This window comes from Bombus flavifrons, chromosome 15 (assembly GCF_040668555.2).
Source record: "Bombus flavifrons isolate JBK064 chromosome 15, iyBomFlav1_principal, whole genome shotgun sequence".
Classification (NCBI taxonomy): domain Eukaryota; kingdom Metazoa; phylum Arthropoda; class Insecta; order Hymenoptera; family Apidae; genus Bombus; species Bombus flavifrons.
Window position 1 is genome coordinate 10201324 of NC_138456.1, and position 13279 is coordinate 10214602.

At 42.6% G+C, this 13279-nt stretch overlaps 1 protein-coding gene and 1 long non-coding RNA gene across 5 annotated transcripts in view; one reads left to right on the plus strand and one right to left on the minus strand.

Moving 5' to 3' along the window:
* Positions 1-6968, plus strand: part of LOC138187651 (uncharacterized) — a 205238-nt gene extending 198270 nt beyond the window's left edge. For both annotated transcript variants that reach the window (XR_011175231.1, XR_011175232.1), the window contains one exon: positions 6389-6968. This is a non-coding gene — a long non-coding RNA (uncharacterized LOC138187651). The remainder of the gene's footprint in view (positions 1-6388) is intronic.
* LOC138187647 (nucleolar protein 4-like) overlaps positions 1-13279 on the minus strand; it is a 94374-nt gene that overhangs the window by 22011 nt on the left and 59084 nt on the right. For 2 of the 3 annotated variants that reach the window (XM_069128627.1, XM_069128625.1), the window contains exons 2-3: positions 10378-10432; positions 2377-2610 (exon numbers count right to left, since the gene is read on the minus strand). In XM_069128627.1, coding sequence (XP_068984728.1) covers positions 2377-2610; positions 10378-10432 — 289 coding nt within the window. The remainder of the gene's footprint in view (positions 1-2376; positions 2611-10377; positions 10433-13279) is intronic. The other variant, XM_069128628.1, reaches the window with a different exon arrangement.

A 13279-nucleotide genomic window follows, 5' to 3' on the forward strand; every position in this document is an offset into this window, starting at 1 on the left:
TTCGTCGCTTTGACGCCTAATGTATACTTAATTCGACTATGAAGATTTAAACCTTATTGTATAGTCGCTTATCTAAATGAATAATCGCGGAGAAAGAGAAAGAGATCCTTCGATATTAATCTCGACGATCAACATTCAATTGAATGCATTCATTGATTCAAATCGATGTAGCGAGGAAAGAGAAAGGACTGCTTTGGAGTTCAATGTCTAATTCGACGGTAAAGAGTAACGTCGGCACGCAGTCGCGTATCTGAATCGATTCGTTCTTGCGAGAAAGAAACCGGGTATCCGATGTCTGATATGATAAGATCACTATGTACTCGTGTATCCGAATGGCTTTAATGCTTGTTCGCCTGTATCGATTCTTACCACCTTGAATGGCAGATAAGAAATAGTTGCTTACGTACTCGAGTGTTTGAAATAACTGATACGTTAAATAGGTGTTATTACAAAAAATACATACACGTGCCGTACCGTGCATTCGGATAACGATAAAATTAGTTCCATTAATAAACGTGAGTTGTCGCGACCTTGTATCGAAACCGATTTTAGCGCCGTTTTCGTGCTGTTAACGATGGAAAATCAAAAATTTAGAGTCTCGCGATTTAATCAACTCGGAGGAAAAATATGACAATAAAAATTGAAGAACTAGAATCCATCTATCGGGCTGTAAAACCGTTTAATTGTAATTAAATTTCATTTTTACGTCGCAACGTAACATCGTTCTCTCTTCTCTGTCGCGATTTTCCAGACAACGAAAGTTCCCGAAATAATCCAACATAAAACGTCAACCGATCGATCCGCGTAATCCCATGCATGAATCTTCGTAACATTGCAGCATTAGTCGAGCGATTCCGTCAGACGATAAAGCGACACGAGCCCGAGACGATTGCCAGCGCGAAAATATTCCAACGAACGATTCCAATCCCCGTCCACGGTTGATCGAGGCATTTTCTTCCACGTTCCCGTGTATTCTATATATCTCTAAGTACTCCTGCGTTCCCGAATATCCGCGATTTATTTCTGCTCGCCGAACGACGCTGGGGATTTGCGAGCACTGCGAATCGTTCGACCGTGTCGATGCAAAGTCTAATTGTTATTACGTTTCGTTAACATTTGAAGATTTTCCTGCGCTCTATGATTTATCGTTCGATGCGTGATCGCGGGTAAAATAAAGGAACACAACCGTAAGCGATGTTAATATTCGCAAAGGTACTATATCTTCTTCCGCAATTTAAAACCGCAAAATGGTCGTTCTTCGTCTCCGGCGAGCATTCTGTGTAAGCTTGAAAACCGAATGACAAAAGAAAATTTCCTCATCGCGTAAGCACGTACCGCACGATACAACGGGCCACGCGTGGGTGACATGAGAAATGAAGCACGGTTAATTAGTGGCGTTAATCACGGTCGATTAACAGAGAGAAGTATGTCGCCTTCGAAACGGCTCTGTTTCGCGGGCCAAAGAAGGCGCAGTCTGAATTTCCTGCGCGGCACGTCACGGCCCGACAATCCATTAGTCACGTCAGCCAGCACGACAAAACTCGCGCGAGCTAAATAGCCGGTACACCTTGGCCCCGCGAAACCTGCAATTCACTGGCCGCCGCAGAAGGACGCGAAACTCGAGCATTGAAGTCTCCATGTTTATGCCGTCGTTGCCGCGAGATCCTTTTCAGCCTGCGTCCAGCATTTCGTCATCAAAGTGGAATTAAGCCTTTCTTCCTTTATATACCGCGTAACGTTATTTCAAAGGGTATCCTTGTATCGTTCCCATCGTTTTTTTAAGACGAATCGCTCTGACGAAAATTCCTCGAACTAAAAATTCTTTAACCGTACAATGAGTACACTACGTTAAACGCTTGCCTTTCCCCCCGTCCCCCTCCCAGCCGCAAGCGAATCAATACGATTCAAACAGATATCCAAATTACAAAGAAAAAAGAAAGAAGAAACACTCCATACCAACCACAAAGTACATATAACAACTAATAACGTCAACGAAATATTGCAACAATATTACCAACCAAACAAGATATACTATACGAAAATACCAACTTCCTATGTTCATGCTAATAAACAACACACGTTATCGAATTCTCGAAGTCCTTTTTAGTATTCCCATCGAGAAAGAAAAGCGAAAGGAAAAAAAAAATATATCAACCACGGTTGGAAAACTTCGAATGTCTACCGACGTCGCAGCAACCGATCTTTCAAGCAAATAAAAAACCTCTGTACTGTTTCGTTACTCGCGATCCACGGTCACATGGAAGAAGCGATTATCTTAATTCTTTGTTAAAAAAAAAAAAAAAAAAAAATAAAAACGTGGAAACAGCGGGAAGCTCGAGCGGTCGGTCGTTCGCGATCGATGAAATAAGGTGTTACCTGTAAGTGTGGAGTTGTTAATGGTGTTGTTTGCCGTGGAAATGGCCGATTGGCTGGTGACAGGTGTGCCAACGGTGGTGGCCGTGGTTGTCGAGGAGTTATTTGGCGAAAGGGCCGCGTTGGCGGCCTGAGCCTGTGCCTGGGCCTGGGCCTGAGCCTGAGCCTGCTGTTGAAGATTATAATTCCAAGCGAGCAGCATCAGCTTCAGCTTATCCGCGTCTTTCATGAGCGCGCCTGCCGAAATTAAAAGTGCCAATTGGTCTCAGGGCATGATTAACACGGTGAATGGTGCCGATGGAGGGGTGAGAGTCGGATTTTTCGCGCCCACTTCCGGCCCGGCCGAGGCCAGACCGGAGACCGGACCTTTCTGGTAGTGCGACTTGCATATAACATACATAATATATTGGGATTGTTAGATTGTGACGTGGTGCTTGAACGATCGAGATCGTTAAGGATCGTGATACTGTAGTTTCTATGATCGTTTAACACTTGTTGGAGAATTTTGACATGGTGATTTATTCGGTGCTTTGATTTGCGTTTCACGTTCAGTTTTGATTTGGGTAACCTTTGGGAAATGTAGTTCGCTTTGTCTTTCCTTTTTCGTCTTTCGCAAAGGAATATTCGTGAAATATCTAAAGACTCTTGTACTTTTCTTTACTTTGTAATGGATAATAAAAATTGCCCTGCAGTCAATATTCTTTTCTAGCGACTGAACGAAGATCGAAAAAGTTAACAGCAGAGAAAATTTTCAATGAATTACTTTCAACGAAGATAAACGAGCTAATGATCGCGTAATCGATAACTCTTTCGTTTCGTATATTCCTGATAACGTTTATCGACAGTCACGCATGCTTGTAACTCTTGTTAAAAATATCATTTGTTTTCTAATCTTTATGCAAATAACACAAATTACTTCGTATCGTTTACACAAATTACTTATTTATGAATACAACGTTGGATCTTTGGCAAATATATTTCAGCGCTAGTGGCCTCGAATCAAAACGTCAGTTAAATTACGTCCATGCTCGTTAAAATCCCTACGTTTCTCTAAAATACTTTAGAATACGGGAAATTATGAAGCACATACATGAACTTTCTTCGCACTAATAACGATCATTGCCACTTGAGCACGTATTAAATTGCTTGGCTCAAGATATTTATACTCGAAAAGTATTTAGTCTTAGTATTCTCATCCTACATAGAAGACTACTAATTGGTCATTCGCCGAATGCACATGCGCATAACAGACTTTCAAACTCACTTTCTTCGAACGCGAAACCAAACACATCGAACGCTAATTTCACATTTAAGATAGAAAATATTCCAGAAATATCTTCGATAATCATTTTTGCCAACTTCGTGATTAAAAGAACTCGATCTGCTATCATCGAGAGTAATCTCAACGAGATGTTCCTGGTCAAAAAACAATTATAAAATTTTACAATTCGGTGAACTATTTTGTTTGTATAATAATCGACGCGTGTAGCACCGTGAATAATGAAAATCCGATCAGCAGCGAAGGTGTTAAGCATTGAACAAAGTCTTTCTCGCACGAGAATTCCTTAGTGGCATCTACGTCGATTCGTTTCTCGGTCGATCGACGTTCCCATCCCTTCGAACGGGTTCTGCGATGCAACAGGTCCAACCATCGAAATTCTCCGGCATTCGACGAATTCCCGAGCTCATTCGCGCGAAAATGCAGCTACGTTAACAGTTTCGTCACCGATCGCGCATGGAAGCCGCGTTTTCAGGATTTTCGTTCGGTCGCGTCAACAGGTACACACACGAGCGCGCACACACACACACAACGTTTCGAATCACGAACAAAGAACGGGCATACTGTTTGGACGAACAGCGAAGGCGTTTCGTCGAATATTTTTACTCCCGGAACAATGCGTACCATTCCGAGCAATTTCATGCGTGACATTTTTTGTTTTCCGCCTGGCCCTCCCTTTTTTTAATTGGATTTGGACGCAGTGCCGATTTGGAATTCGAGTTTCGTGACTCGTGAAATCGTCGATAGTCGCGGTAAAAGTCGTCGATAATCTTGTGGAGTTTAATATAGAAAAGTTTTTACGAGAAACTTCATACGAGCAATTCTAATAAGAAATTTTAGATATATAGAACGGTGACTGTTGATCGGTAGTTTTCTCTCACAGGTCACGTTAAGCTTTAAAAATACTTAACTCTTGCTTTTTAATATCCCGTGTCGAAACTCTGGAAGAAAAAGTGTCACGTAAGTGGTACAGATAGAGGAGAAAGTACAGCAGGAGCGTGGTAAACACGACGCAGAAGGGCGACACTGAGTTCGTCGAGTGTCAATTAAAATCTCATGCCCAATAAGTACGAGCCCCATCTCGATCGTGCACGCGCTTATCGATCTCTCGTCGCCTCGTACGAGTAAAGATTCCCTCACGCCCGAAGACAGATCGCGCTGCAACAAGTTACAACGAGAAATCATTCGTTGAAGCATTTTTGGCACAGCCAACCTGGTCGTTTTATCCAAGTCTGAAATCACATTTGGAAAATGAACTAACCGTAAAATAAGAATTAAACACTTAGAATTAACTGAAATGGATACGTTAATGCCAATACGAATATATTAAAACGAATTAAGTTCCAACACGTTAAATCTTCGAGAAGACTATGAAATTCACTAAATCGACGATCCACATTTCGCGTATCGAATATATACATCATACTTCGTAATTACAATAAAATGCGATGATATAAATGTTTCAAATGCAATTCCGTTTAATTAATCAGCCCGAAATCAGATTAAATAGAATTAATCCGATTCTGCCTGCCGTTGTAGATTTCACCGTGTTTCATTTATCTAAAAATCATTGTGTATAGAAACAAAATTGAATACAACCGCGTCCAACGACTGCGTATAATCAACCAATCGACAAGCTTTCGTTCGAAGCGTGTAAAACTTGGAACGTTACGTTATCACCGTGTAATTTAATTAAATTACACGGAACTGTCATTTTCCTGTAATCTTTATAAGGAGAGCGTCACGGTGACAGTTCACGGTTGATCGTTTCAGACAAGTCTATCGCCGCCGATGGATATCACTTTGAAAATTTATTAACGTAAACGCTAAGTTCGCACAACGTCCTAATACTTGAAATTTGATCATCTTTTTGGTTGCCGCGTGTGTCGCGTCGGTTTGAGTCGCGTTCAAACTTGCAACACCGGAGGAAAGTTTGGATGTGGTTAACGAAGCCCGAAGAGAGCCTCGTAACACGAATCTCGAACAGTAAGATTCGATGATCGCTCTCGACAGAATAACAAGAAGCTTTGAAAAGAATTCGTTCGATACGAGTCGTTTGAAAATTGTGACTGCAAACTTTTCATCTCCGCATTGAAAGATTAATCGCGAGACTACTTGCACACGAACATTGAAAATTGGCCACGTAAATCTATTAGATTTCGATTCTTCACTCGTCAAATCGCTTTCATAATCGCCCAAAGTAAATACGAACGTAGAAGTAACGACGAGACGTAAACACTCGGTTACATCTATCACGTAGCATCGCGTACAACAGTATCGCGTAGCGCGAGTCGAAGATCCTAGGAGATCGGGAACGTGCTACGTACAATTTCATCTGATCGAAATGCCGCGGGATCGTGATCGAAGGAGGACGCCACGGTGTCGGTGCGAAGATCCTCGTCTGATTAATCGGTCGATTCTCGGAACCGCGAGGCAGCGTCATCGCGCGTGAGACGCGAGTGTATCCCGTTCTTTTATGTAAGAGGCCGCGGTAACGAGATTACGAGGTTGAAGTGTCGGTACATGCTAATAAATACGTAGCTCGTTCGTGACGCGGATGAATCGACTCGCTTTTACCAACGCGTTTTCCAAAAGGTTCCTTTTACACGCTCGAGCCTCCGTCGTTCGAATCGATCGTTATTTCAATAAAATCGTTAGACACGCGTTTATAATGACGTCTATAAACTGATTAACGACTTGCATAGTAAAATTATGCATTTTTTTTAATGTTTTCAGTTATTGACGTCGAGTACAGACCCTCGTCGGAAAATAGGAGCGGATGAAAAATTGTTTACCTCGAAGAGGAATACTTGGAAGAAGAATTACAAATTACTGAAACGCAAAAAATAGCAGTCGCTTAAGCTCTCCACAAAATGATGTGAATTTTCTAAACGAATGAAACTCAAGTATACCTATTCGTACTACAATTAATGGCGTGTAGACGCGCATCTTGAAAAATTCTATTAAACCGAGCAATCTTCGTTAGAAATAATTCCCAGAACAGTTTACAAACTGAAAAATATAGGAACCTATGAGCGAACGTACTCGATCTACGAACAGAAGGCAGGGGAAACGGAAGAGTGGGGCGAACGAGTGACAGTGGATTGCCTGTAGTCTATAGTCAGACACATTTTACACCGAATGCGATAATCGCTATAGAGAATGCATCGACAGTGACAGTGCAGCCACGGGTCACGTATAAGGCTTCGTTTTCGAGAAAATCGATTCAGATTTGTACAAGTACGCGTGCACTTGAGTGCAAGCTTTCGCGGTTCTTCGTAGAAATATGTTTCTATTTTAGTTTATATCATTGCCAATGTAAAATATTATCAATCTTGTTTCGATTCTACGAACACCTGGCTGTATGCCCCTAAGCAGAATTCATACTCTTGACCCACGATGACATATGTATATGCGATGAAAAATATTCTACTGCTGCATAATTATGAACGCTCATGCGCATTCAAAGAAGTCGGTGTTTCTTTCAATAAAAAATTACGCTATCGTTGGTTCTTCGAGAAACTTCAAACGGAACTGAAGAACAGCGGAGATCATCGAATAGTCGGAGATCTGCTTTCGAAGGTTATTTTCATACTATTCGTCGGCAATCTTTACGCAGAAACGAAAAACGTATTTCAAAGCGAGTCTTACCAACGTGCTATGGTCGTTTGAATTTCGACCAATTCGTTTGCAATGTTCAATTGTTTAAAATTCATTTAGTCCGCGCCTTTGCCGCTTTAAATACCCAATCTCGACCTGGTCGAAAATGAAGCCCTGTACGAAGAGAGATTATTCCAAAGTTTAGACTTAGTTTTCGCAGAAAAAAGACCGGCCGATGCAAGATTGGGCTGTCGTTATTGCCGGATCCTGTATATTCATGCAACCTTTGAAGAACACGTTGAGAAAAAATTGCTTGAATTAATGGGAACTTCAAAGATACGTATAGATTTGCATACATGATTCTTGGCATACGTTTCTGTGTATCCCTTTAGGTTGGATTAAAATTATCTCTTTCGCGCCCTGGGAAAAGTTTCTTCGCCTATGGTGAACTTTTAAAAAGAAATTTCGTTCCACTGTATCGCTTTGGTAGATCTTCGATGGTAGGCAACTGGGTCCTAGCGTAACAAGTTTCACAGCTGCCGACAACAATGGTAAAACTAACGTATCAAGATTTTTAATTCACCTCGCTCTAGCGACGAAAACTATTCGCCACGCCCCTTTTACCTAAAACCGCCATCGCACAGCTTAGAAACGTCATTTACTCGGATTGTACGAAACCGACACCTTGATCAACCACAGGCACTAAACTCTCAAGAATACGACGTGTTAGCAAAGTCCACTTGCTTTCACGTTAACGAGTTCGTAACACTCGGTACCTGAATTTCTTTTATACGATATAAAAACATAAATATTATAGAATAAAAGTTGTAATTTGTTAAAGAACGACACATCGTTGCCTGGCAGAGCGAGGATTGAAAAACAATTTCAATTATCACCTCCGTTTTTGCCATTGGTAGTAAAGAATATGGATATCCGATTCTAGAGGAAAACAGTCGGTACGAAATAAATTGCTGTTATCCAGACATCATTACTCAATCGTTAATGACTTACAATTACTTAAACGCAGAATCGTATTTATACGCAATGATAAAATGCATACGCGATACAAAAACGATCGGCCGATTCGAAAAACGCGTTGCTAATGACTCGTTGAGAAACCATACTCTAAACGTTAAAACTTTTTCAACTTAATGAATCAATCACACAGAAGCGATACAAATTCAAAGACGATCGATCTACATAATCGAAATTAGTCTTCGCCGCTACTTTATCGAGTTTCTCTCTAATCCTTAACTATTGTTTCGGAGTTAATTTTATTCTCGACATTTAAATATATTTCCATTGCACGGCAGCAGTTAAGGATTAATTAACCCATCCACCAATAAAAAGGAACCAACCGAAACGAAACGAAAAAGAAGTGGAAAACGAAAATACGACAAGCGAAACCTAGACAAAGTAAGTCGCAGTGCAAATCGAAGCACGTCGCCCGATGAGAATCGATATTGGCACCCCATGATCGGTCTCTGCCACGAAACCATGATCGGCTGAGTAGCTCGCTGCACTCCACATTTCCCTCCAGTTGCAGCGTCGATTCGTTCAAGCGGGAGAATTAGCAGTGACACGTAGAAGGGTACTCGAGTCGCGCCAGAACGAAAGCATACGGAGCGAGAGAGCGACAGAGCGAGAGAGATTTATTAGCAGCCGGATAAAGTTGGCGGCTGACGGGGACGGTGTGACGTCTAAATCATTCAGTCCGTTCAATAATGCAGAAACGCGACGCCACCACCGTAGGATTTGGGTCAGATTCTCGAAACGGCCGCGACCTGACCCCGTCCAGGGGACAACGAACGTAAAATTGAACGATTCCCCTGCTGGAGTTCGTCGATCTCCGAGCGGACGCCCGATCGCAGAAATAGTGAACGCGTTTTCGTGGATGCGTTCAGCAGAAGAGGGGCATTTTCTAAAATCATCGTCTGTTACGAAAAGAGAACGGGAACTTCGGGCTGATCGCATTTTCATCGATCGAATCTAAAACTTGGTCGTATCTCGATAGAAATCTAATTTTCAAGTTAAGCAATTAAAATTTATCGCGAAGAATTTCCAAAATAGAACGATACGACAGTCAAATCGAACAATGTTGTTCCTGAATCCTTCCGATTCAAAGATCCACTGCTTCAGCTTGACGCACCGTGGCCGGTTTTATCGCGAACGTACCGACATTGCATCTAGTCGAAAGAGTCAAGTGCGTGCGTCCGGATGATGCTCGCTTCCAGAAAATCCCACCTTTACGTCTTGCGTCTTTTTTGGAGAACACTTGATCACGCAGAAAAGTTACACGAAGGTCTAGGTGCGAGTATGGTCGCAGAGAATGTTCCAAAGGTTTGCGAGTATGGATGCTTCGATGAATGGAAGTTTGGAAGAGTTGTACATTCTTTTAGAAAGGTATGAACCCTTCCAAAATGGAATTGTGCAGCGAAGTGATTTACCAAAAATAAATGAATATTTGTCATATCGTTGCATATGAGGGCGTTTTTTCTATTTCGTCTGCACGATTACGTTGCGATCATTTGGACAATTTCGTTCGGAATGCAATTAGTCAATGATAAAAATGTGTGCGAAAATGAAAAAAAAAAAAAAATGGATCGGATATATTACGTACAGCGGAGAACCATTGTGCTTGGATTTAGGATGGTTACGTATCATTTGTAGATCGGTCCATACGTATTTAATATACAAGAAAGGAGACAAAATTACGTAAGGGTGTATGAACAGTAGAGTTATAGGAGGAGGAAAATACATTTAATTGGACACGAAACACATGCATTAAAGTTCGCTGTATGATTCGAATAACGTTACGATAAATGTATATTCTGATATTTTATGGAATCACGAAATCGCTTTGAACGTATCGAATGCTACATGCGATCGGTAATTATTTTCGAAACTTGCAAACTTCTATTCCGATTCGTCTATTCGTATTATAATTACAGAATACGAACAAAAGGTTTATTCTTCTCTGTTAAATAATTTTTTCTACGACTTCGGGAACGCGTGTATAGCAAGAACGTGACGTAAAAACCTCGTCTCGCGTTCTGATCGCCTCTGACACGAATGGAAGAACAACAAGGTCCACGAGTGTACGGGTAATGAAAGGTTTTGCTTACTTGAGTAGTGATCCTCCTCGGATATGTCGGCTGGCTCCGGGGTCGAGATGTTTTCCTGCAACAAGATGCAAACGCGTCGTTAGCAGCGTGCACATTGCCACTTGTCGCGCGTAGTCGAACGATGTTCTCGCGCGAGCGCGAGACGTGCAAAAGAGCTTTTCAACTTCCTGCCAAATAGTTTCCACGTGCTTTTCTCGCTACCGGTAATTCTTAATAAGAAACGACGCGACGAAAACACACGCTATGCTACTTTTGAATATTCCACGAGACGCGTACTACTTTGCAGGAAAAACGATATCGCCATGTATTTATTATACGTGTCACGACGTTCGAGTAATGCGAAATGCAGTGTCTTTATGGCATTATATATTGGATCAGAGATTGTAATACATAACGTTTTGTTAGGCGCGAGCGAAGAGAAGCTGTTTCAGTTTGTTTCGAAAGATATTTCAAAACGCGGTACATGATTGATCGAACATTAAACGAATGCAGCGATTTAATCGTCATTTAATCGAAAATTGACAAGCTGCTACTGAAACGGGAGGAAGGATTACCATGGAATTTGTAGTGAAAAGGGAGATTTGGGAAGTTCGTTAAATAAATATTTAGAAAAATTATAAAGGATTTTAATTATATTCCGCATATAACTTTTAATTGAATTTATCGAAAGGCTCGCAGCGTTATAAATTTCGCGTGGGGAAAAGCCGATACCTGCGACTAAAACTAGAAGAGATGAAGCTCGAACCTGAAACGCGTCGTCTCGGAAAAACACGAGGCGGCTAACGCGAATCCATAGAAACCGACGAAGTGGGTCGACTTCCCGGGAACTCGATTATTGAAAAATTAAGAGGCCGCAACCTCGGACGAACCTCACGGTTCCGCGGTCGAACGTGCACGCTTGGTGTCCGACGCGTTTCATGGAATCGCGATTGTCTTCATCCGCGATTGCGCCACGTTGAAACACACCAACACAAGGCTTTCCGTACACCCACGGAACGGCCGTGGACTTTATTGTCCCGGATCGAGAGCTGGCTGTGGCGGCTTGTGGTTCGTCCGAACGCAAATTACTTACGCCTCGGCTAGGCTCGGCGACGCTACGTGCCGTGGGAGACAGAATCGAGGCACGTCGAGAATCTCCGATCGATAGCGTAAGACGGCGAGCCGCGGGAAAACCGAAACCCGCCTGCCACCCAACTGTTCGGCGTTCATGTCACCAAGAATAGCCATAGCTTTTTATCACGAAAGTTGCTACGTCCGATGGGAACAAGTTTTTGAACGTACGTACTTTTTCCAAGTTTGACTATGGCTGCTTCGGACGCGGTCCCTAGCGATTTTAATGAAATTTCATAGATAAGATTTTTCATCGCAACGTAAAACGTATCGGTTATTCGCGCTTGAAGATGCTGCGTAAAGTAATTAAATATAAAACGAAGAACGTTCATCGATGTATTTTGTATCGTTAGACGCGTCTGCGATAAAAAAGAATCTTGCGTAATGTATTTTCATTCTTCGATTCTTCGTGATTCTGTCCGCAGCATTGCACGGCCGTTTAATCTCTCGATCAAGATTCAAATGTCATTCTATACGAATAATAATCATATTCCCTGTGATATCTATATAATTATTATAATAACAGAATATACGGACACTAAAAGGTACAGATAATTTCCTCGTTACTTAACGAGAATGGAAGGTTTCCAATTAACCACTTTTAAAGGTCCTTAATAGCTGACTACCACCATCGTAATGCCTAAGTATTGCCAGATGTCTCATGGTTGTTACAAGTTACGAGTTACGAACAGGACACACACGTCGTTTCCTCTCTTCTCGAATAATCATAACGTGAAAAATTAATAACGAACGCGATTGTCAGTTTAGGTAATTTCGAAAAATGTTCCGCAACGAACATCCCATAAACGTTCGCGCTATCCAATCCTCGACCGAGTCTTTCGCGCGTTCGTTCAAACACTCCCGTTCGCATTCGCACACTCTAGATCGAAGCGGCATTTCGATCGATTCTAGGATCACGAGGTCGTGGTATCCTCCCATGCCGAGTCCGCGTGGCAACATTGGTCCTTTTCTCGTCACCCAGGGTTTCCCGTTGAAACGAACGGCGTTCGGTTTCGCAAGGCGTGTGCACAGTGTGCGCGCGGCTGGTCTGTCACACCGACCGAGCGCGGCTCTCCTATCTGTGTCAGGTCTCGTGTTGCAACTGCAGAAGGTCGACCGGTGTACGCGGAGAGCACGGCCAATTGATACCGGCCGCAATTTTGTCCGGCGGTGTAGGACGACCGGCACGACCGACTTGCACGCGCATACCGCGCTGTACCGGCGCAAAAACTGCCGCTGATGTAACCGAGAAATTCCGTACCGTGCGCGAGACCGTTCGGCGATCCGCTCCATCGAATCCGGCTACGAAAAAATCTGCCAGGTACTATAAGTTTTATCGGATAATCGACCCGTGGCAGAATGGAACACGACCCGGTAGATATCGTCTTACGAACGAGCTTTTACCCCGACCTCATCTTACGCGATGCGAACATGAAAAGCGTCGCGCGAATGGAACCGTGTGCATCGGTCTTTACGTTTCTCAAGATGGCTCGTAATTTACGCGTCTGAACGCGGTGTCCTATTATTTGAACTAAAAATGACAGATAACGAGGAAAAGCAATGAACTCGTGTTATATCGGTACCATAAAGAGCCATTGCGAATGCTCGGAGAAGCATAGTAGGAAGTCACGATTTTAACTTCGCGATGTTCGAACTGCAGCTTCCTAACGTCATTTGACCACCCGCTTTAACACGATCTGTACCACGTGTACCGTTTTCGGTGCACGCCAACGTCTCCAACGTAAGTAAAACAAGCGATGACATGCACCAACGGTGGTACATGCGACTCGAA